Genomic DNA, 24,838 nt, shown 5'->3' with positions numbered 1-24,838 from the left:
TCTATTCAAGGTTGAAATATTAAACGTGTGTGCAATGTTGCATTTGTTATTATGACTTTACACTTTGTTTAATGTTTGCTGCTTCACTATTAATACTGCAATGGTGTCATTGCAACCCTTCCCAAGATTTCCAGTCAATAGTTCTTAAATAGCAAAAAAAAAGAAAAGAAAGCTTACTACAACAGCCGGGGTGTAACCTAACACGTTGAGTTGTTGGCAACAGATTGCATGTGCCAGCAAGTACGGTCGTGTAACGTCTTGCCTCTAACGAGATGGGTATTTTCCAGTATACTGACACAAGTGTACTCGTCTATGACTTGATGTTGCGATTCAAAGCATTGCTGGTAATGTAATCAGCGGTAGTCTTGCGTGTCTCTGTGGTATATCTCCCTAGGATCTGACTGCCTCTTAACTGACAAAGTTGCCCTTGGTTGCATGGCATGTTCTCTACACTGGCATATGTTATGTTGTAACCATGTGACTCAACATTACGGTGCTATGGAGACAGTCGTTACAAATAGAGGGACGAACTGATTATCGCCGCAGTGGCTCTCCGTCCAGACGCAGAAACGTTGCTTGTGAAACCACCCTGAACCATGTTGAATTTTGGCATGCTGGTTCTTCTAGGTAGGCTGTATATTTTCTTAACTTGACATTACGAAATAGACTTTCATGGATGTCAACTTTTCTATTATGAGGAACACAACGGTTGGGAGTATATTCATACGTTGTGTTCCTCATACTAAAGAAGTTGACATCCATAAAACGCTCTTTCTTATGTGCATAACTTCTAAATGCCTTTGACAATCCTTAAATTGACATTCTTGACTAAAGCCAATTGGAACGAATGTGTTTATTTATGAATAGTGGTCAGAAAATATAGTTGTGATCTATGTAAATATTGATACACTTTTTCTGAGGACATAAGTGGTCAGTAGTAATCTCGTCTGAAATCATGACTATATCACGGGCACGTATTTATGAATCAGTATCAAATAAAATTTGGTCCACGACAAAATACAGAATTACATACAACATATTTATGGAAATGTCTAGAGACACTAAGGTATCCTGAACTGTGAGGGAGAACAAAATTGATTAGAACATAATAGATGTTAGCTTTTATTATAAACACATATCGTTTCGTAAGGTGTAAACCCAAACAACTATCGAAGTTGGAAGGTATTAAAATTTGCATCAACTTTCCCTTCGCAGAATCAAAATTTCTTATCATGGGCTGTTTTGACAGGCATTGTTTTGTACACAGGTTTCAAGATTGTAAATTAAGCCGAAAACTAGCGATCCGTTGTACGCATAATTTAAGCAAAACAATCGTTGATTTCTTTGAACAAATACTTAGTATAACAACTCCAAATACACTTGATGCAATAAACAGACAAACTTGTTGTTTCATCACAAATTATAATTTTCATAAATTTCAGTCTATGTCAAACTTGTTGCCATCGAAATGCCAAAACTATTTTATTAAGAAATCCAAAACTACCAAAAGGCACCAGTACACCACCAGATCTATGTATGTGCTAAGTTTGATGAAGAAAAATTGAACGGTTTTAGAGTTCTGCTCCGAAAAAGTGCACTATCACTAATTTCTGTTTTAGTCAAACTTGTTGCCATGGAAACGCCAAAAATATTTTATTCAGAATTCCAAAACTACCAAAACGCACAAGTATACTACCAGATCTATCTATGTGCCAAGTTTAGTGAAGAAATAGTGAACGGTTTTAGAGTTCAGCTCCGGAAAAGTGCACTACCACCAATTTCAGGCTAAGTCAAACTTGATGCCACGGAAACGCAAAAATATTTTATTCAGAATTCCAAAACTACCAAAAGGCACCAGTATACTATCAGATCTATCTATGTGCCAAGTTTGGTGAAGAAATAGTGATTGGTTTTAGAGTTCTGCTCCGGAAAAGAGCACTACCACTAACTTCATTCTAAGTCGAACTTGTTGCCATGGAAACGCCAAAAATGTTTTATTCAGAATTCCAAAACTACCAGAAAGCACCAGTATACTACCAGATCTATCTATGTGTCCAGTTTGGTGAAGAAATAGTGATTGGTTTTAGAGTTCTGCTCCGGAAAAAACAAATGTTCACGGAAGGACGGACCGACGGAGTCCATTTTAATACCCCCCGCAAAACGCGTTGCGGGGGATAAAAAGGTGTAACACGTAAATACAACAAACAAGAACGGAATATCCATCAGGGGCCTTGGTCGATAAATGTATCCTTCAATATCCACACAAAGGGAAAGGAAAAAATAGCCTATGTATCTTAAGCTGTACAATGAAATTCTTTCGATGTCATGTCTCATGTGTAACAATCTTGTGTTTGAAATTATCTATAGCGTTTTATGATTTTATGGCCAGTCTCTCAGCCCTTAAGGTTTTTCACATTAGTGTCATATGTCATTTGTCGTCATTGTCGCAATGCTCAAGATATCTCGCTTCTTAAAGAACAAGAAGACAAAGTCATCAATATCCCCCGCAATGGCAAAATACTGTTCATGATATGATTATGTCTACGAGTTATGATTATGTCAAATATTTAGGTGTGTATATAGAAAAGTGGAAGGTGAGTATTGAAAGGTTTTTTAAATTCTGCTCCAGAAAGGAGCACTATCGCCAATTTCAGTCTAAATCAAACTTGTTGCCATGGAAATGAATTCCAAAACTACCAAAAGGCACCCGTACACCACCAGATCTATGTATGTGCGAAGTTTGGTGAAGAAACATTGAACGGTTTTACGGCACTGCTCCGGAAAAGAGCACTACCACCAATTTCAGTTTAAGTCAAACTTGTTGCCATGGAAATGCCAAAAATATTTTATTCAGAATTCCAAAACTACCGAAAGGCACCAGTACGCCACCAGACCAATCTATGTGCCAAGTTTGGTGAAGACATATTGAACGGTTTTAGAGTTCTGCTCCGGAAAATAGGTCTACATCGTCTGCTTCAGTTAACCTACATACATAAACAGTGAATTCTGACACCTCCATTGAGCAAGATAAAACAATCAATTATAATCATTTGATCGATGAGTTTTGGGGAATCAACGGACCAGTTCTCTTTTACTGCGTTGCCGCGCACATGTTTCATAACATTGAACAAATTCACTACATCGGGCCTGGAGTTATGACCTTGCATTATAACCGTGTGTTTGATAATTACATCAGACTGCAATATTGATTGTAATATATATCTTTGACAATCTCGGAGATGAGATAATTTGCATAATCTTTGTCATTTGCCTGTTCCCACCACTACATACTACTTGTAATACACTGTACAAATTTACATGAGCAGCAGGGGAAATACGAAATAGGGCTTAAATGATAAACCATGGATGACAAAAAGGGAGTAATAATTGTTGTATTATTGTAATTTGCCTCAAAAGTATTTGCTGTGAATTAAGGTATAGCATTGTACACACACATTCAGTCACATTTGCAAAGTCATAGTAAAATGGCGCTGGCTTGATGACTGAAACTGTTATCCTTTAATACATATCATAGAGTCTCGATGTGCTGCATGTCATGGGAAATATCACAAGCTCCAGTCTGGAGACCTGGGAATGACAAGGATATGCTTGCTCATGTAGCGAATTCTTGTCCTCTTGACAGACACTTGTCTGTAATCAGTATGCTATAGAATTGGTTTGGTGTCTTCTAGCCTGTTGGTCCAGAATCCCAGTGAAATCTAGATATAGTGGAGATTTTGCTGAAGTCACAATAAAAAAAATACAACTTTTAATTAAACAAATATACAGACACCTTGTATTCTCATTTGTGCAGGCATTGACTTGGCATACGGATGCATGTTTTCGTACACTTGCTCAAAATGAATTTAAATGTCTCTAACATTCCTTTGGAGGAAGACAAATGCTCGTAAATACAAAGTAAAGGTTGGTATAATTCGTACTGAGGCTTTTCACTTAATAAAACTTACACATTAGGGGATTTCGAATAGCCTAAGAGCACGTATTTCATTTCATTGAAAAGGACTACCGGTAGAGCATAACAAAGTAAATGTAAAGTGACAGGGTCGGTTTATTACAAGGGTATATAAAACAATTGTTGGTCTAAAAATGTAATCGATTTATGGTCAGATATCACAGAATGCAATTCCAGTACAAGCAGAGGAAGAGGATATGGGCCAAAACTGAAAGTCACATAATCAATAGTAAGTGTGTCCTCCACGTTGATTGATGCATTCTGTATATCTGCGCCTCATGGACCCTACAAGGGTGCGGTGGGTAGCTTGTGGAATCAACTGCCATTCCCTTTGGAGCCACTGTACAAGAACCTGAGGAGTCGGTGCCATTCCATGATTGTCTCTAACACGTCGTCCAAGAATGTCCCATAGATGTTCAGTTGGAGCCAGATCCGGTGAATAAGCTGGCCACTGCATCACATTCACATTATTTTGTTGCAAAAGTCTCTAACGACTCGAGCTCGATGTGGTCTGGCATTGTCGTCTTGCAGCTGTGCTCCGGCACCAATGGTGTTCAAAGCTGGACAAAACAGAGGACGCAAGATCATAGATCCCGGTACCTCAAGACAGTCAAATTGCCCTGTACATGGTACTGAGGTGTACGGTGATGAAAGATGATGTTTCCCCAAAGCATCACAGAGCCACCACCAAATCCGTTTCTCTCCGTCACAGTATCATCATGGTAGCTTTCTCCACGCCGCCTCAAAACCCTATTACCTTCCATCGTTGTGCTCAAGACAGAATCGTGAATCATCAGTTAAGAGCACCCCGAACCACTGTTGATGATTCTAACAAAGATGTTGCGGAGGATATAGAAACGAGTTCCGTCCGTCCGTGCGTCCGCCATACTTTGTCCGAAGCATATCTCCTAAACTATTGGTGATAGCTTAACCAAACTTGGTACACATGTCAACCCTGATCCCTAGATGTGCCTTTTGGGGTTAGACCCAAATATGAATTTTATTGTTTGCGGTTTCTATAGAAACGTGACTTAGGCTGTGGCTACGAGGATGTCATCTTGTCCTGAGCAGATCTCCCAAACTATACATGCTAGCTTCATCAAACGTGTTTCATATGTCAAGCATGATCCCTAGATGTGCCTTTTGGGGGTTAGACCCAGATATGAATTTTATTTTTTGCGGTTTCCATGGAAACATGACTTAGGCTGTGACTATGAGGATGTCATCTTGTTGCATTTCCATGGCATTAAGTTAGGCTTCAAGTGAATTTGGTGGCAGTGCACCTCTCTGGAGCAGATCTTAAAAACCTTTCAATACGCTCCTTCCACTTTGCTGTATACACTCCAAAACATTGACATAATCATAACTAGTAGATATAACTTTTCATAAAGAGTATTTTGCCGTTGCGGGGGATATTGATGACTTTGTCTTCTTGTTGTGTTTGAAACAGACACACTGCAGGTGTGTTTTGACACCTTCGATTTTTGCTGTTTTGGACCATTTTATCCCGGCATGTAATGCGGGGGTAAATAGTAGACGCCTCGTCCGTCCGTAATCCGTCGCATAACTCAAAAAACGTTCAATATTTTTCAACGAAAATTGGTAGATGTATCAAACAGAACCTGAGGTGGTGCCTTTTGCTATTTACAGATTTTTGTCATTTATATTTTTCTCGGTTTCCATGGAAACGTTGGGACTCTTAGTCTTGGGGCTTCGTTTTCCGGAGCATAATTCAAAACCATTCAATATGTTTCTGCAAAAATTGGTAGTTATAACAAACAGAACCTTAAGTGGTGCCTTTTGCTATTTACAGATTTTTGGCATTTTTATTTTTCCCAAAAGGGAGGGGTGGGTTTCGTTTCCGGAGCACAACTAGAAAAAATCTCAATATCATTCAGCAAAACTTTGCAGATATGTGAGGGAGATGTCAAAGTGAGGCCTTTTGCCTATTTGGATATATTTGTGAGATATTATTTTCTCGGTTTCCATGGAAACGTTTCGGGGCACCCGTGAAGAGCCACCTCCTCGTGGTGGGTGCTGGGTCACGCTAAGCGCTCTTCGATCCCCCGTTGTGGACCCGTGGGGATATTTGGTACACCAACCCGTTTTTGGTGCTTTTTTAAGTCTTGGCGAATTTTTAGGAATTAGAATTTCAAATACACTTTCATGTTTTTGACTAGAGTCGTATGCCCAGAAGGCGGTGGCTCATGGGCCAATCAGGTGGAATAATTACGTTTGTATTATTCTGCGTGGGTGGGGAGCTCGGAGGACGAAACAATATAACCTTACCATGGCTTACGAACCCCCCCTCAAACAATCAAAACGTCCTCTTGATACTACTGATCCTGATGTAAACAACCAAAGACTGTCCACATCTATTGATTACTGGCCACGATTTATTGTAATTGAGACCACTGACAATACTCCATTAAAGCTGAACCCTTTTGCTGCATCTAAGGGCATACAATGCAAGGCATTGCAGGATATGTGAGAAATGTTAAACGTTTACGTACTGGTTCTTTACTTGTTGAATGCACTAAGAGGCACCAGGCAAACAACCTCCTTTCAACTAAATCATTTGTCGGCATTCCAGTGTCAGTCTCTGCCCACCGAACACTTAACACCAGCAACGGCATTGTGAGAGACCGAGATAGACTTTTTGCTGATATGATGGAAATTGATATTGCCTCCGAGATGAAGGACCAAGGTGTGTTATTCGTCAAACGTTTCACTACCCGAAAATACAACCAGATCCAACAAACCAACACTTACTTGTTTTCCTTTTCTACTCCTACTGCTCCAAAGTCAATAAAGGCTGGTTACTGTCACATCAAAGTGGAAACGTATATTCCGAATCCACTGAGATGTTTCAAGTGCCAAAAGTATGGTCATGGTGTAAGTACCTGCACATTGTCTGTTGTCTGTGCTCACTGCGGTGAGAAGATCCACACAACAGAAGATTTTGACAGTGATTACAAGAAATGCACCAATTGTTCAGGAGACCATTCCTCTTTCTCTAAAGAGTGTCCAATTTGGAAGCACCAGATGGAAATTAACAGGATCAAATTTACTCAAAATATTAGTTTTGCCTGAAGCTTTAAACAACTTGTTCAAAGATCTGACCCACAAAAACATATGCTTCAAAACCAAAACACCATCTGAGCCATCCATTAAAGTTTCTAAATCTTCTTCAGGCTGCCAAACCGACTTGACTTGGGTGAACACCGATTCTCCACAGATTTTCTCACCTGCAATATCTACTCAGACTGCTGAGCCACTTCCTGGCAATTCACAAAGTCAGTCAGGGTCAGCTTCTGAGCATGGTTCATCTTCACAGCCACCACAAAGTCTCAATCTTTGTCTAATGAACAACAAGTTCCTAGAGGAAAAAATACACCTAAGCCTGATTCTTCACAAAAGCAAAGTGGCAGAGCCCCAAAAGGGTCTGAAAATAAAATCAAACTTTAAAACAAATAGGGATCACTTGAGGATATGGACGTGTCCGAAAACGTCCAATCTAGGGCATGAAGCTTGTCGCCCTCCAAAAAAGTGCGGGGTAGATCCCCAGTAAATCCCCCCAAAAGATAGTTTATTCCAACACCATCGTACAGTGGAATTGCAGAGGACTACGGCATAATTACAATGAGTTACAGTTATAAGTCCAGGATTGTATGCCGTCAGCATTTTGTCTGCAGGAGACTTATTTAAAGCAGACAGATCCTTTTGACCTACGTCATTTCAATGCTTATCATTATTTCTCACCTCCAGGCGACAGGGCCACTGGAGGTTCTTCAATCCTAGTCAAACAGACCCTATTACACTTCTAATCTTCAAGCAGTTGCAGTGCGACTCACTTTACACGTTGCATTTACATTATGCTCTTTGTATATCTCACCGTCTTTAGTCATTCAGAAAACTGATCTTCAAACTCTGTATGACCAACTACCTAAACCCTGTATTATTATAGGGGACTTAAATGGCCACAACCCACTCTGGGGTAGTGTAAATACAAACGCTAAAGGTAAACTACTGGAGGAGTTTTGTTCAGACAATGATTTATGTATTTATACTGATGGTTCCAACACGTATTTACACCCTGGTACAGGAACCTATTCTGCTCTCGACTTATCAATCAAGAATTCAGAATTACTAAATGAATTTGAATGGTCAGTCCATGATGACCTCTGTGGAAGTGACCATTTTCCTACTATACTAAAACCTGTAAACCCATCTGATATTACTCCATATTCGAGATGGAACTTTTAAAAAGCTAACTGGCCTTTCTATCAAGCTCTGTGTTGTAACAGACTTAAACCTGAACTTTTTATAGAAAGTCCTGATCCTATAAAGACTTTCTCTGATGAACTAATTAACATTGCTGATGAGTGTATCCCCAAATCCCACACATACGAACACCATGGTTCACCAATGAGTGCAAACAGGCTAGGAAGGCACGGAAGAAAGCTGAGAGTTATTTCCGTCGCCATCCTATGGTCCATAATTTGAATAAATAAAAAAATTTAAATGCTAAGGCACGGCGTACCTTCAAGCAAAGTAAACGTCAATCCTGGCGAACTTATGTCTCAAAAATAAATTCACGAACGCCGATATCAAAGTATGGAATATGATCCAGAAAATAAAAGGTAAGGGTTCTAAATCTAGCATTAAGCATCTTAAAGATGGAGACGAATTATTAACTAGTCAATCCTCATCGAATTATCTACCTCAATTCCAAAATTATAAAAAACAACAGGAAAAGAAAACTATTAATTTCAATTCAGATAATGGGGAAGATAACAATGAACTGTTTTCTATTCATGAGCTTCATACTGCTCTTGACCAGGCTCATGATACTGCTACAGGGGTTGATAACATACATCAGCTTCTGAAGCACTTACCGGAATCATGTTTGGAGACCCTCTTAAACATTTTTGATGATATTTGGACTTCTGGACAATTTCCTTCTTCATGGCGCGATGCTATTATTGTACCCATCCCTAAACCTGGACGTGATCATACTGATCCTTCGAATTATCGACCAATCTCATTAACTAGCTTCGTTTGCAAGACCATGGAGCGCATGATAAATAATCGACTTGTTTGGTACCTGGAAACTAATAACCTTATAACAGACATTCAATGTGGTTTCCGTAAAAACAGAAGTACTATCGATCATTTAGTGCGTTTAGAATCATTTGTTCAAAGTGCCATTATTAAAAAACAACATGCAGTGTCGATCTTTTTCGATTTAGAAAAAGCATCTGACACCACATGGAAACATGGTATTTTAAGAGATTTACACGATTTTGGATTGAGAGGCCGTTTGCCTCTTTTTATATCACAGTTTTTAACGGAGAGGCAATTTCAAGTTCGCGTGGGTTCTACCCTGTCTGATTGTTACAATCAGGATCAGGGTGTCCCACAAGGCAGTATTTTGTCTGTCACACACTTTTGAGGAGAGTTATGTGCCCCTGGTGTGTAGACAGCATGTGAGACGAGGAGCAGACAAAACGTTCTATATTTTGTCTATAAAAGCTTCCTGAGGACATATCTTCATGTGAGGAACTATATAGTAGTGTATTCATTATATCTGGATCGAAAATGGTGAATATCGATGTGTACCGAGCCCGTATCGGAACTTTAACCCAACCTGTGGGTACCCGGAAAGTGAGACTAGCGAGAGACATTGAGTACACGCCATACACGGTCGGGACCGATGTCCAGTTCAGGCTTTATTGTGCTTTATTGTTCACACTACACCTACAAGCTTCGTTCTGTATTTTGCACCTCCATGAAAAAATGAATTTTGAGCATTATATACCAAAAGAAAATATATTTCTTTGTGTATCATGTGACGTCACAAGCTTCGTACGTCAGACAGTGATTGGCTGCCATGTACTGAATGCACGGGTCTCATGCTTTCTCGGAGGCGATGTGTCACCAGCCAGGGTTATCACTCAGATACTCATGTGTTCGAATGATATCGAAACTAACCTGGGTCCACTGACTCTCTGGAAGAGGTTAAAGATGTTTTAATGAATGAACTACGCGAGGTAAAATCAGAAATCTCTTCACTAAAATCCGAAGTGCAATCTATAAACTCGACATGTGGACAACTTGAAAACGCAGTCAAGGAAATACGGTCTGATATCAACAATATGAAGCATAATCAGGACTTGTTATATTCGGACATCGATGCTGTGAATGATAAGGTAGACGAAATGAGCGAAACATTATCAAAGTTTGATGAAGAGTTGGATAGACTTGAATCGATCAGTCGTCGTGATAATGTTATTATTTACGGTATCCCCGAGTCAGAAGGTGAGAAATCTATGGCCTGTAAACAAACCGTGTTGTCAATTTTCAACGAACATGTGACGTTTAAGACCTGGCAGTCCACCGACGTCATACGTGCCTACCGTCTTGGCGCCTGACGCGTTAACGATACAAAACCACGCCCTGTGATCGCCAAGTTGCAGGTTCCGGATGACAAGGTCAGAGCGCTAAAAGCACGTAACGATCTTAAAGAAGCTGGATATGGGATCTCGAGCGACCTAACTACGCGGCAACGCCGACAACTACAGGAACTGAAAGGAACCGGAAAGTACGGATTCTTCAAGAACGGCCATCTGGTGACCAAGCAACGCACGGATAAGGAAGCACCTGCGCAACGTGGAACAGCAAGAACCGTGGCAAGCATTAGACGCGAGAGACGTGAACGTGAAACGTCCAGTTAGGACACTGGCCGAAGCCCGGATAGTTTACTACGGGGAACAACCGAAGTTAGCACCGCCGAAACTAAAGTACCCATGAACATGTGGAGGAACAATTTTTTACTTTCTTATGTTGGAATGTCAACGGACTGTTGAGTAAAATCAGTGACTTTAACTTCATCCAATACCTTCGACAATATAAGGTAATATGTCTTGTTGAAACATTTGTCGTGTCTATCCCGAATAATTGGTTAGTAAACCATGACATTTTTTACAGTCCTGCCATTAAAGTATCCGACTACGGCCGTCTATGTGGTGGTGTATGTGTGTGCATACACCAGTCCTACAGTTAATTCTGTAAACTGATTCCATCAACACAAGATAACCTACTATGGTTACACTTGTCAAAAGAATTGTTTAAGTTGGACAGTCATGTGAATTTGATATGTACCTATATTCCACCGTCTGGCTCTTCTTACTACGGTGGTTCCAATACTAAGTGTAGTTAAGAATATTTAGAAGAATTAATTTCAGACAATTCATCAATTATTCAGGACTCTCACACTATAATTTGTGGCGACATGAATTCTAGAACGGGAGAAATGAATAACGCAAAAGTTCAAGAAAATGATGATGCAAATGATAATATTCATTTACCTTGGCCAGAGGAAGACGATACCATAGTTAATGATCGTAAATCTCATGATAAAGTTATAAATAAGTTTGGACAGTCCCTGATTGATTTTGCTACGCGTTTGGCCTATTTATTGTAAAATGGGAGAGTAAATGGGGATAGCGAAGGGAATTTACCTACTGTGGTCATCAAGGCACAAGTGTAAATGATTACTTTATTTGTTCACCAAATTTCTTTAAGCACATTGATAAGTTCAATGTAGGAGACATGTTGAATACTGACCATTTTCCATTGGAGTTAACATGTAAATTTGCTGACTCGATTGTGAGTGACACAGGTAATCTGTTTGATGAAAAGATCATTTGGAATGATTCTCTTTCTGAAATATATGTTCATAATTTACAGGAACGGTTGTTGGCCTATGGTGAGAGTTTAAGCGAGACAATCGAAGTGAACGTGAATCATGCTATTGATGACTTTGTAAAGATGATAATAAACTCCGCGGATTGTATGAAAAAAAGGTTTTATTTAAATAGAACTAACAGGAAACGTCAGTCAACAAATCCACAATGCATAAATGCAAAACGAGCAGCGCAGAGCCCTGAGGCAGTTTAGAACTAAGCACACTGATTATCACCGTGCAATTTATTGTAGACAGAGGAATACATATAAGACTTGTTGTAGAAAATATAAATCTGACCTCGCTAAAGTACGACTAGATAATCTTTGTAAATCTTCAAAATCTCCTTCAAAATTTTGGAAACAAATACGATCGCTACAGAATCGGGAAAGATAACTTCTCCTATTTCTAAATCTGAATGGCTCGGACACTTCAAAAATATATTTGCAAATACTGATATATTCAACAACAATGCCTCTACAATTGAAGATGATACCATATTCTCCGATTACGATGATAGCGTTGATGAACAAGTTTTAGATTCTCCAATAACAGAAACGGAAATAAGGGAAGCTATAAGACATTTAAAGAGGGGGAAAGCAGCTGGGCCTGATAATGTTATTATAGAAATGTTAAAATGTTCGCAAAATGAAACTATGCCTTTTCTTATAAAATGCTTCAATTACCTTTTAACAGCGGTACTTTGCCGCTAGCTGGTCACGTTCTATCATTATTGCACTGCATAAAAAGGAGACTCTAGTAATCCAGATAATTACAGGGAATATCTCTAATGAGTTTATTAGGGAAGATACTTACAAACAATATTGAACAATAGGATATCCCAATGGGCAAATATGCGCGATAAAATTCCAGAAACACAAGCAGGGTTTAGAAAAAACTACTCCACGACTGATCATATCTTCACTTTATATGCAATTATTCAAAAATGTCTATCACGTAGAAAACATAAATTTTATGCTGCATTTGTAGACTTCAAAAAAGCATTTGATACAGTTGATAGGTTCAAACTTTGGAACTGCTTAAGAGATACTGGTCTCTGGGGCAAAATGTATTCCATGCTCAAGGAAATGTACTCAAACATAAAGTCCTGTGTCCGTTGTGAGACGGGTACAACAGACTATTTTGATTGTCCTATAGGTTTGCGACAAGGTTGCATCCTCAGTCCCATCCTATTTTCATTTTTTATCAGTGAATTATATAATGATATTGTTTCTTATGGAAAACATGGTATTCAACTGTTCCCGGATTACCTGGAAATTTTAATGCTTCTCTTCGCAGATGATGTGATTTTACTATCAGATACGGTGGTGGGTTTACAACGACAACTTAACATTCTAGATAATTACACTAAGGAATGGAAACTCTCAGTAAATCTTGACAAAACCAATGTAGTTATTTTTCGGAAGGGTGGTCACATTTCTCAGAAAGATAAATGGTTTCTTGGTAAACAACTTGTGAAAACAGTTGATTGTTACACGTACCTCGGTGTTCGTTTTTATCATACCTTCAATATGAAAAAAAAGTGTTTATGATCTCTCCCTACGTGCTAAGAAAGCTCTTTTCCAGTTAATACCGGTTATTTACAAGACTGGAATGTTAACACCAGGTCTATTTTTCAAACTTTTTGATGCCAAAATACAACCAATTTTATTATATGGTTCAGAAATATGGGGATTTCAACGTTTCGATTGTTTAGAAAAAATACATTTATTAGCATGTAAAAGATTTTTGAGAGTTGGATCGTCAACACCAAATATTATGGTGTATGGGGAGTGCGGGAGATACCCACTTTACATAAATTCACAGATAAGATGTTTAAAATACTGGTTTAAAATTCTTAAAATGCCTAACCATCGTATTCCAAAACTGTCCTATAATATGTTGGTTCATTTAGATAGTATTGGCAAAGTAACGTGGGCTTCAAGTTTAAGATATTTATTATTTTCTCATGGTTATGGGTATGTCTGGTTAAACCAAACTGTTGGTCATATCGATGTTTTTATTAATGATTTATGCAATCGAGCTATTAATATGTATCACCAGGAATTGCAATCACGTTTGAATAATAGCACACGCTATGATTTTTATAGGACATTTAAAACTTTACTACAACCAGAAAAATATTTATCTGTACTAAGATGCTACGATTTAAGGTATACATTTATAAAATTCAGACTAGGTTTGCTAAATTTAATGGTAAATGAAGGAAGAAAATGTCCATCGAGAGGAATCAAAGAATCTGTCCATTATGTAAAGAAGCAGTAGAAAACGAAATTCACTTCACCTTTATCTGTAAATCTTATGCTGACATTAGAAAGAAATATATACCGGAGTATTACCTGTCAAAACCCCCCGATGTAACTTTTAAATCACTATTATGTTCTTGCAATGAACAAAATATTAGAAATCTGTCATTGTTTATAAAACACTCCAGTAAGTTAAGAGATCAATTGTTGAAACATTAGTTACAACTTACTTGTAAAAAATATTTTTGTATAACTCTGTAAACTGTATATGGGCCGGAGGCCTTGAATACAATAAAATTCTTGTCTTGTCTTGTCTTGTCTAGTATTAAAATAAATAGTCTTTCAAAGGTTTTAAGTGATTCAATCGATGGATCTCTTTTTGTGGATGATTTTAATATTTCTTGCCGTGGTAAAAACATGCGAACTATTGAGAGACAATAAAAAAATTTGTCTCAACAAAATTCATAAAGGGTGTCTCGAAAACGGGTTTAAATTTTCGAAATCCAAAACCAATTGTCTCCATTTTTGTAGGAAATACAAACACCATAAAGATCCTGAATTATCATTAAATGGCACACCCATCAAAGTTGTCAAGGAAGCTAAATTCCTTGGTCTCATCTTTGATTCGCATTTAACCTTTCTGCCACATATCAAACATCTAAAAGCTAAATGCCTGAAGGCACTCGACTTGTTGAAAGTCGTTTCCAGTTCAAAGTGGGGAGGGGACCAAACCACCCTCCTTCATTTGTATAGATCACTGGTCCGATCGAAACTTGATTACGGCTCTATCGTATATGGTGGGGCCTGTAAAAGCAACCTCAAACTACTTGATTCTATCCATCACCAGGGTCTAAGACTTTGTCTTGGGTCTTTCAGAACCTCTCCCATTGACAGTCTCTACGTTGAGGCCGATGAACCATCTTTAAAACTTCGCCGTATCAAATTGTCCCTACAATATATCACAAAGTTATATTCTAATGAATCCAATCCTGCTCTCACACTTGGTGTTTTTAATCCTCTTTATGAGGATTTGTATAATAAAAAACCTTCACTCGTTCCACCTCTTGGGATACGAATCCAACAATATATTTCTGCTGCTGGCATTGAGTTGGAGAATATATTTCCTTCCCGTCTTCTTTCTTCTCCTCCTTGGCAATTAGTGAGGCCACAAGTTGACCTAACACTGACAAAGTGTAAAAAATCTGAAACTAATGAATTACAGTATAAACAAGAATATAATCAATTAAAGAATAATTATGATACATACAAACCCTTATTTCCAGATGGGTCCAAGGATGGTGGCGCAGTGGCATTTGCCACTGTCATTGGATCCAGAACAATATCTTCTAGAATGCCTGATAACAGCTCTATATTTACAGCAGAAGCAAACGCCATCTTAACAGCTCTTAAATATATTCAAAGACATCCCAAACGTAAACAATATATAATATTTTCTGACTCTCTTTCTTGCCTTCAGGCTATTAAAAATCTTTCTTGCAAACATCCACTTTTAATTGAAATAATCGAATTATATAATGATCTTGCTACTGGCCAATACGACATCGTCTTCTGTTGGTTACCCAGCCATGTTGGCATTTCTGGGAACACAATGGCTGATCTTGCTGCCAAGGCAGCACTCAACAAATCTGTGACACCACTTCTTATTCCATATTCTGATTATAAAGCTGGCATTAGAACTTACATCCGTGATCTGATGCAGAAGAAGTGGGACAACCAAGTAGGTATTAATAAACTACATGCAATAAAACCTTATATTGGTTACACCTACTTGGGTTGTCAGTCCAGATTTGAAGAGGTCATCATACGACGATGTCGTATTTGCCACACAAGATATACTCATGAGTACCTATTGAAAGGTGAGGATCCTCCGTTTTGTATCCCTTGTGATGAACGAATCACGGTCAAGCATGTCCTGCTTGACTGTGTTGAATATTCCATCACAAGGGATAAGTATTTTAATGTCAAAACATTGAAGGATCTTTTTTATAATGTTAATTATCATTTATTAGTTGAATTTTTAAAAGAATTAGATTGGTTAACTGATTTGTAAATAGATAAATATTTTATTATTGGTAATTTAAATTAGTCACTGAGATTGTTAGTGGCTGTATCGACAAAGGGGGTTGAAGAAGCGTAAAATATTGTCCTCCTGAGAGGGAACGTAAGTCCCCAAAACTTTCAAAGTAAATATAGGCTTGCCACGTTTTTAATCGTAGAACATGTGTGCTTTTAATTTATGGCTAGATTTCTCTTCTGTCGTCAATGGCTGAAGGGATGATGTAAATCCAACTAGGGACCATGCAGGTAGCGAAAGTAATGTAAGTCCCCTTGGTTCCTAGTATGGTGATCTACCTTCAGTTGTTGGCGATCTATAGCCCGTGTTTTATAGTGTATTGTCTTCTTTAATTGGAATATTTTAGCTTTGTTCGCTAGTTTTATATTCATATCTGTGATTATCTAGTATTTTTACTGTCCTTCGTCGGCAGGTTTTTATAATATCTATATATATATTCTATTTCAATGTCAAATGTTCTCGTCACGATATGGCTGAAATATTGCCAATGTGACGTTAAATTTTAATTCACTCACTCACACTGGAAACGTTTCGGACTTAGTTTCAAAAGGGAGGGATGGGTTTCGTTTCCGGAGCACAACTCGAAAACTTCTTAATATCTTTCAGCAAAACTTGGCAGATATGTGAGGTGGATCCCAAAGTGGTGCCTTTTGCTATTTACAGATTTACAGTCCTTTCATCACTGTTCATCCGAATATATGAAAGGGCTGGTTACATCCAGAATGTTGAGTCAACACTACTCATACTTCAAACACTTTTCATACTCCCAATCTACTATTAAGTAAAACTATTTATTGTACTCTAGCATGCTGTGTGATAATATTTTGGGGGGGAAATAGAGTGTCATTCTTGACAATATCTTATTTAATGTATCACTAATTTGTGATTCGTTCAAGTGACATTGAATGCTGTGATCCTGTACCCTGATCTTTTCCGTTTCCTTCTTAGCGACTGCTTGTTTACTCCACATCAAGCCCTCCAAGGCAGCTTGTACGGATGCCGCCTCCTGCAACGATCATGGAACATGTGCCACCAATATATGCACCTGCACCGACGGTTACGCCGGAGACAATTGTGAAACAGGTAGAGAAAGGGTTTTTTCTTTCGGTTCGGATCACAATTTTAATAAAAAGACATTTTACTCTCTAGAGTGTCTGTACAGATATTTCCATGATAGAGAGAAGTCAAAATGTCGACGAGCACAATATAGTATCTATAGAATTGCTTCCATCGAAAAGTCACAGTTAATAAGCAATTCTCAAATCTTCATTCCCGTGGTTGCAACGAAATACATAAACAGCAAAATATCCTGTCAAGAAGTTTAAGAATGCATTTACTGAAAACACGATTCTCTTAATCACTCTGATACATCCATGTGTAAGTGGGGAGTTTAAAGTCTGCATCCAAAGTACAATTCCAACTTGGTTTGCACCACATACAAGTAAACACGCATTCACAACTAAATATCTCTCTCTCACCTGTGACAACCCCATACCTAGCATTCCTTCAACTAAACCTGCACCTGTATAAATGGGTACTGCTTATATAGGACCATGTATCCGGGAATCTGCTTGAATGTTGTAGGTTTTTCGATGCACAGCCACATAGACAGCCTCTTTAGTATACCAATAAAGTTTGTTATACCATTCGTTTTTACGTATACGTCAATGACTAGCGACCAGTCGTAAGTTACACAATATGTATGTCAGAACCGCCTTGCACCCAGGACTCTGACTTTTTTTAATTCGTGAACGTGTACCAAAACTAGCTCTCCCCATATCTGTCTCTGCGCTGCCGGCTTCGGTGGAGCTACCTGTGCTGATGGTAGGTTAAGAAAAAGAGTACCCATAACAACCATGGTCACATGTATCATATTACCATGTTTATGACCAAAATAGTTCAACCCGGAATGTTATTGTATAAAACACAATGGATTTAAAAGTAGGCTGCACAAAAATGAGAGTGACATTGATAATAGTACAGCCTTATACCTTACAATCGAGCGACTGCGCTTAAAACGACGCGCGTTTCTGTTATGCAAGCCGGTCTGTTCAACGATATACATTTATTGCCAAGAAATATTACGAATATCCTACTGTGAAAAAATTTAATATACACATGTCTTCTATCCAAACATCTGTTGTTAGAAATTTAGCCTGTTTCATTTAACATGCCTCGCAGCTTAGACATGCTGTAGTAAAGTGAACTGCCCCATACCGCATCTACATGTATGTACATACTTATGTGTAATGGACCAATTAATGTTGTACCAGGGGTCGTTGGCCCACATATGTACTGAAATAAAGAACAACCTCATATGTCTGAAACATTACCGATGAGAGTATTCTTAACTTCCTCATCAGTGACCAGTATTTAATATGTTTGTAACATGTGTTTCAGATCCGGCTTGCACCCAGGACTCTGATTGTTTGAATTCGGGATCGTGTACCAAAACTATCTCTCCCTATTTCTGTACCTGCACTGCCGGCTACGGTGGAGCTACCTGTGCTGATGGTAGGTTAAGAAAAAGAGTACCCGCAACAACATGATTACATGTATCATATTACCATGTTTATGACCGAAATAGTTCAACCCGGAATGTTATTGTGTAAAACACAATGGTCTTAAAAGTAGGCTGCACAAAAATGACAGTGACAATGATTATAGCAAAACCTTATACCTTACAATCGAACGCCTGCACACGACGCGCGTTTCTGTTATGCATGCCGTTCTCGACGTGTTCCAGCACATGCATGTACGGAGGACGCCAACTGCCTGAACTCAGGAACGTGTACCAAAACTATCTCTCCCTATGTCTGTACCTGCGCTGCCGGCTACGGTGGAACTACCTGTGCTGATGGTAGGTTAAGAAAACGAGTACCCGCAACAACATGATTACATGTATCATATTACCATGTTTATGACCGAAATAGTTCAACCCGGAATGTTATTGTGTCAAACACAATGGATTTAAAAGTAGGCTGCACAAAAATGAGTGTAACATTGATAATAGTACAGCCTTATACCTTACCTTCGAGCGACTGCACTTAAAACGACACGTGTTTCTGTTATGCAAGCCGGTCTGTTCAACGATATACATGTATTGCCAAGAAATATTACGAATATCCTACTGTGAAAAAATTTAATATACACATGTCTTCTATCCAAACATCTGTTGTTAGAAATTTAGCCTGTTTCATTTAACATGCCTCGCAGCTTAGACATGCTGTAGTAAAGTGAACTGCCCCATACCTCATCTACATTTCTGTAACACATATACATGGAAGTACATCTTATGTGTAATGGACAATTAATTTCTGTACCAGGGGTCGTTGGCCCACATATGTACTGAAATAAAGAACAACCTCATATGTCTGAAACATGTACCGATGAGATTATTCTTAACTTCCTCATCAGTGACCAGTATTTAATATGTTTGTAACATGTGTTTCAGATCCGCCTTGCACCCAGGACTCTGACTGTTTGAATTCGGGATTGTGTACCAAAACTAGCTCTCCCTATTTCTGTACCTGCACTGGCGGCTACGGTGGAGCTACCTGTGCTGATGGTAGGTTAAGAAAAAGAGTACCCGCAACAACATGATTACATGTATCATGTTACCATGTTTATGACCGAAATAGTTCAACCCGGAATGTTATTGTATAAAACACAATGGATTTAAAAGTAGGCTGCACAAAAATGAGTGTAACATTGATAATAGTACAGCCTTATACCTTACCTTCGAGCGACTGCACTTAAAACGACACGTGTTTCTGTTATGCAAGCCGGTCTGTTCAACGATATACATGTATTGCCAAGAAATATTACGAATATCCTACTGTGACAAAATTTAATATACACATGTCTTCTAACCAAACATCTGTTGTTAGAAATTTAGCCTGTTTCATTTACCATGCCTCGCAGCTTAGACATGCTGTAGTAAAGTGAACTGCCCCATAGCTCATCTACATTTCTGTAACACATATACATGTATGTACATACTTATGTGTAATGGACCAATTAATGTTGTACCAGGGGTCGTTGGCCCACTTATGTCCTGAAATAAAGAACAACCTCATATGTCTGAAACATTACCGATGAGATTATTCTTAACTTCCTCATCAGTGACCAGTATTTAATATGTTTGTAACATGTGTTTCAGATCCGCCTTGCACCCAGGACTCTGACTGTTTTAATTCGGGATCGTGTACAAAACTAGCTCTCCCTATGTCTGTACCTGCACTGCCGGCTACGGTGGAGCTACCTGTGCTGATGGTAGGTCAAGAAAAAGAGTACCCGCAACAACCATGGTCACATGTACCATATGACCAAAATAGTTCAAAGTAATGTCAGAAAAAAATCTTTTCACATCTATATCTACAGTTTATGTAGTTATTATGTGAAAGTGTGACATAGCTGTTAAACTAAATTCGGCCTAAGTACAGTCTCAGTGGTAGGGAGATAGTAAAGTTCTTTTTTTACGTTTCCCAAGGAGAAATCAGTGCAGAAATGAGCAATGTCCAAAATCACGTATTTGGAACAGACCATGGCTTTATGCAAATAAGTGTGCGAGGATATTGTATTACACTGACTAACTTTTAAATGAGACTTAGCTTCATTATAAACGATAGCTGACGTAAAAATTAAAAAATTAAATACTGAAACTATTAAGGATGTAGCTACCATGGAGTCTCACTATCAATATATTTCACACTGTGTTGTGTGTGCAGTCACAAGCATGGCTCTTGATATGGATACGCTGATTGTTAATGTCTACAAGTATTTTGGGCAGGAGAGGGACAGGGGGAAACCGCTCTTTAGATATGACAGGGTATATCACTGGTGCAATACAGCTCTTACAGTCTTGTCATTATAGCCAAAGAGAGTATGGCAAATTAATATTGATGTGTCACTAGCTCCACCCACATTGCCATATTATTTACAATGTGATACTATGTTTCATGTTTTTAGCTCCGACTTGTACTGCTGACGATAACTGCGAAAATGGCGGCTCGTGCAACAAAACTGCAACGCCTTACGCATGTGCATGTGCTACTGGTTACACAGGAGACACTTGTGGTAAGTATTGATCTTGCGGATACATTTCTGTTAATTTCCGCTATTCGTCCACAGGAACACCTCCATAACCGTAGATGTTCTAAGGTTGAGATTATGATCTTTGTATTTAAACTCGGTTATACTTAAATGTGACGCTGTAACTAATGATCAAGAGAATGTTAGTGAAATAGCTCGACTTACAAACATGTATTATTCGAATTGTATTTTTTCTTTGTTTGCTGGTAACTGCTTTTGGTGTTATGAACGTGGAAATGGAAACGACTTGATTAATCGAGTCAACGTTTACAAGTCGTAAGCTTCTGAGACAGGTCCGCTTATGTATCATACTTGTGGAAAACTCAAGTTAGAGTGAGTGAATTAATATTTAAAGCTACATCGGCAATACTTCAGCAATATCATGACTAAACAAACTCTAAATGCATGATAAAAACAGAGTTCAATGGAAACATCTATCGACAAAGGACAGTAAAAACCACCAGAACATCATTTAAATCTAAAACTAGTACTGTATTTTAATCCAAACATTTTAACTGTAGAAGACAATACAATATAAAAAAACAGGCTATAGACCGCCAGCAACCGAAGATACATCACTGTTCAAAGGGGACATTTCGACTTAGAGTACCTTTGCTACCTGCATGGACCCAGCGGGATTTATATCATCCCTTCAGCCGTTGGCGATTGTAGTAAAATATAATCTGACGTTACACATATTCAGAGATTATAATACGTAGTATGTGTAAATACTTTGAATGTAATTGGACTAACATACCCTCTCATGGGGACAATCATGTTACGCTACTTCAACCCCCTTTGAAGGTATTGCCACTAACAGTCGACAATTATTTATTCATTCTAACAAATTAAATGCATTTACTAATTACAATACAAATTCAAAATGTATCATTTAAATCTATTTCTTTAAAAATGGAATGATGAAATGATAACTTGCATTATTAAGAGGGTCATTCAAGAATAAAGCTTTGAAATATTGATCCCTTGTGATGGGAAAATCAATACAGTCAATCAATACATGTCTGACTGTGATTCTTTCATCACAAGAGATACAAAATGGAAAATTACTTGGACTTGCCTGTCATTTAAAAACTTGGATATAAATTGAGGCAAACGGCCTCTCAATGCAAAACCATGTCAATCTTTTAAAATGCCGTATTTCCATGTAGGGTCGGGTGCTTTTTCTTGACCGAAACAGATGTTTATTAATTACAGCATTTTTGACAAATGATTCTAAACGTAAAAACTGATCAGTGTTACTTCTGTTTTTACGAAAACCACATTAAATGTCAATTATTATTACGTTATTGTTTTCTAAGTACCAAACTAGTAAATTATTGTTCATGTTGGTTTGGCAAACACCGCTACTTAGTGAAATTGGTCGGTAAATTGACGGATCCAGTGATCACGGGATTTGGAATATACGTATCAACACTGATGTTACAGTAGCGAGATTCTACTGATTTTGGAGCTGTAGGTCATGGAAATGAAAACATATACGTATTTGTTTGAAGGGTTGTGAATCGCTTAACATAGGTACACCTTGATCCTTTATATCCAGCACAAAATCGATTTCTGTCATGTCAGCAAACAAGTGATCACGGCCTCGCACTATCCCTTTACTGGTGTTAAGGGTTCTGTGTGCTGAGACCGACACAGGAATGTCAACAAATGATTCAGTTGCCATCAGGTTTGTAGCTTACTGCCTTTTGCCTCAACAAATAGAGTACCTCGACGCAGGCGTTTAATGAGTGAATGAGAGAGTTAAGATTTTAAGTCACATCGGCAATATTTCAGCCTTATCGTGACGAAATCAAGTTATAGATTTATAATGATTAAAAGTAAATTATAAACACCTGTCAACGAAGGGCATTAAAACAACAAGACTATCACATATATAAATTTAAAACTAGCAATTAAATCAAAACCAGTTTAACTATAGAAGACGATACAATATAACAACAGGCTATGGATCGCCAACAACTGAGCAGGTGTTTAATGTGTTTAACGTCACCAGCAATTCGTTGTATTCCCTCAGATACCGCAAAAGGGTCCAATTTCAATGGCATCTTACCCAGAGTCTCGATCACTGTAAAGCGTGACCAGTAGTCATTTGATTTGGTGGGTCTGTGTTCATTATCATCAAGTGGACGTTTGGGTTTGGTTTTTTGTTGTTGTTGTTTGTTTTTTAAGGGTGTTTAGTAATCCATGTTTGTTTTATAACGGTTCGAGTGAAATATTACTCGGCCAAGACCATTGAAAAACATATGTTTGTAGTTTAACAATTTGTGCAAGAACATAATGCTCAGGGCTCGGCATGACCAGCCGATTGATAGAACCGGGCCAATTCTGCCTCTCTGTTCCTGGAGCCAGTGCCCTCAACCACCAGAATCCCGTCCTCCACCGACACAGGGGCGCAACCCACGGCAAACAGGTTGCCCAATTCAGTCGCCTTTTACGACCAGCAATGGGTGCTGTGGACCTATTCTGCCCCGGGTCGTTACCCAGCACTCACCACGAGGAGGTTGCTCTTCACGAGTGCCCTCAAGTTAGGGCTGAGATGACAGATAGCAACATTTTTATCACAGCGCCATCCTACAGACCCAACGCAACGCATATTTAGCTAAAAGTGAACATTTTCTTTCAGATACGAGATCTGGGTCCGTGCAGGTGACGTTCATCATCAAATCATTGTTGCTGACAACGTTTCTCAGTGTGCTCCTCAAGTAATACGATTTCCGTCTTTAGCCCACTGGATGTGTGTTCTGTGTCGTAATCTTTGTCTTCACGGATACGTATTCTGACGCGTTAGTTGCCACCTTGCGTAAATAATACCCAGATATTCGAAGCAGATACTTGCTATGATCAAAAGACAGCAAATACGTAATGTTAATTATTTATTTCATTGTGTGAAATACGTTTTTTCTATTACAGTTAAAAACTGATTTTTTAATTACCCATTAAAGATGTAACCATCGGTAATTATGTTTCATAGACATTTCTCATGTTATCACATAGAATGAAGCAGGGGTTTGAACGATTCCTTCTGACAAAATCTGATGTTTACACATATTGCAGTGTGTTTTATCATCTCGCGTAATATTTAACATTCATTTCAGAAAAGTGGCACGGTAATTGAATAATAATTGCTTTCCTTTGAACTTAGATTTCTAATGCTCTGACAAAATGTTCTGTGCCTTAATGACGCGTTGAGCTCTTTCGAAGGTTCCGCTGAAATAAACGACGCAGTTCAACAATTTGAATTTGTTTTATTGTATCGTGCTCACTAATGGTTGGAAACATCCACAGCGAAATAGCTTCAGAATCCAATGGTTTGGTTTGGTTGTTGTTTAACGCCGCACTCAGCAACATTCACGCTTCAGCACGGCGGTCTACTCGAGACTGGACCAGACAATCCAGTGACCCACAGTATGACAACCGTTCGACAAAATGGGATACGGTGATATGTGTCTACCAAGTCAGCAAGTCTGAACACCCGTTCCCGTTAGTCGCCTCTTACGGCAAGCATGTCGAGTCGACCCGATGTTCACGGGTCCAGAATCCAATGGACATGAATGCAGCAGTTTATTCCAGACATGGACTTATCTTCACGCAGTCAGTGGTCATACATAACCAAACTCAACACTTTAGTTCGGCATAAT

At 38.6% G+C, this 24,838-nt stretch overlaps 1 protein-coding gene across 5 annotated transcripts; it reads left to right on the top strand.

The window, feature by feature from the left end:
- Positions 1–443: 443 nt before the first annotated feature.
- LOC124289427 (fibropellin-1-like) lies at positions 444–24,435 on the top strand. Of its 5 annotated transcripts, none has more exons than XM_046726046.1 (5): positions 444–627; positions 17,031–17,165; positions 19,537–19,650; positions 21,054–21,161; positions 23,824–24,435. In XM_046726046.1, exons 1-5 carry the CDS (start codon positions 597–599, stop codon positions 23,904–23,906), a joined length of 471 nt encoding a protein of 156 aa, XP_046582002.1. In that variant the 5' UTR covers positions 444–596; the 3' UTR covers positions 23,907–24,435. The 5 variants fall into 5 exon arrangements, 3 of the variants coding, with proteins under 3 accessions (XP_046582002.1, XP_046582003.1, XP_046582001.1); XM_046726047.1 differs by having other exon boundaries at positions 446–627; positions 21,060–21,161; XM_046726045.1 differs by lacking the exon at positions 19,537–19,650 and adding an exon at positions 18,829–18,942 and having other exon boundaries at positions 454–627.
- Positions 24,436–24,838: the final 403 nt, after the last annotated feature.

The sequence above is a fragment of the Haliotis rubra genome, unplaced genomic scaffold (assembly GCF_003918875.1).
Source record: "Haliotis rubra isolate DU_JTF1 unplaced genomic scaffold, ASM391887v1 Scf440, whole genome shotgun sequence".
NCBI lineage: Eukaryota > Metazoa > Mollusca > Gastropoda > Lepetellida > Haliotidae > Haliotis > Haliotis rubra.
The sequence above is the reverse complement of the archived record's forward strand: the minus strand, read 5'-3'. Positions and strand labels throughout refer to the sequence as shown.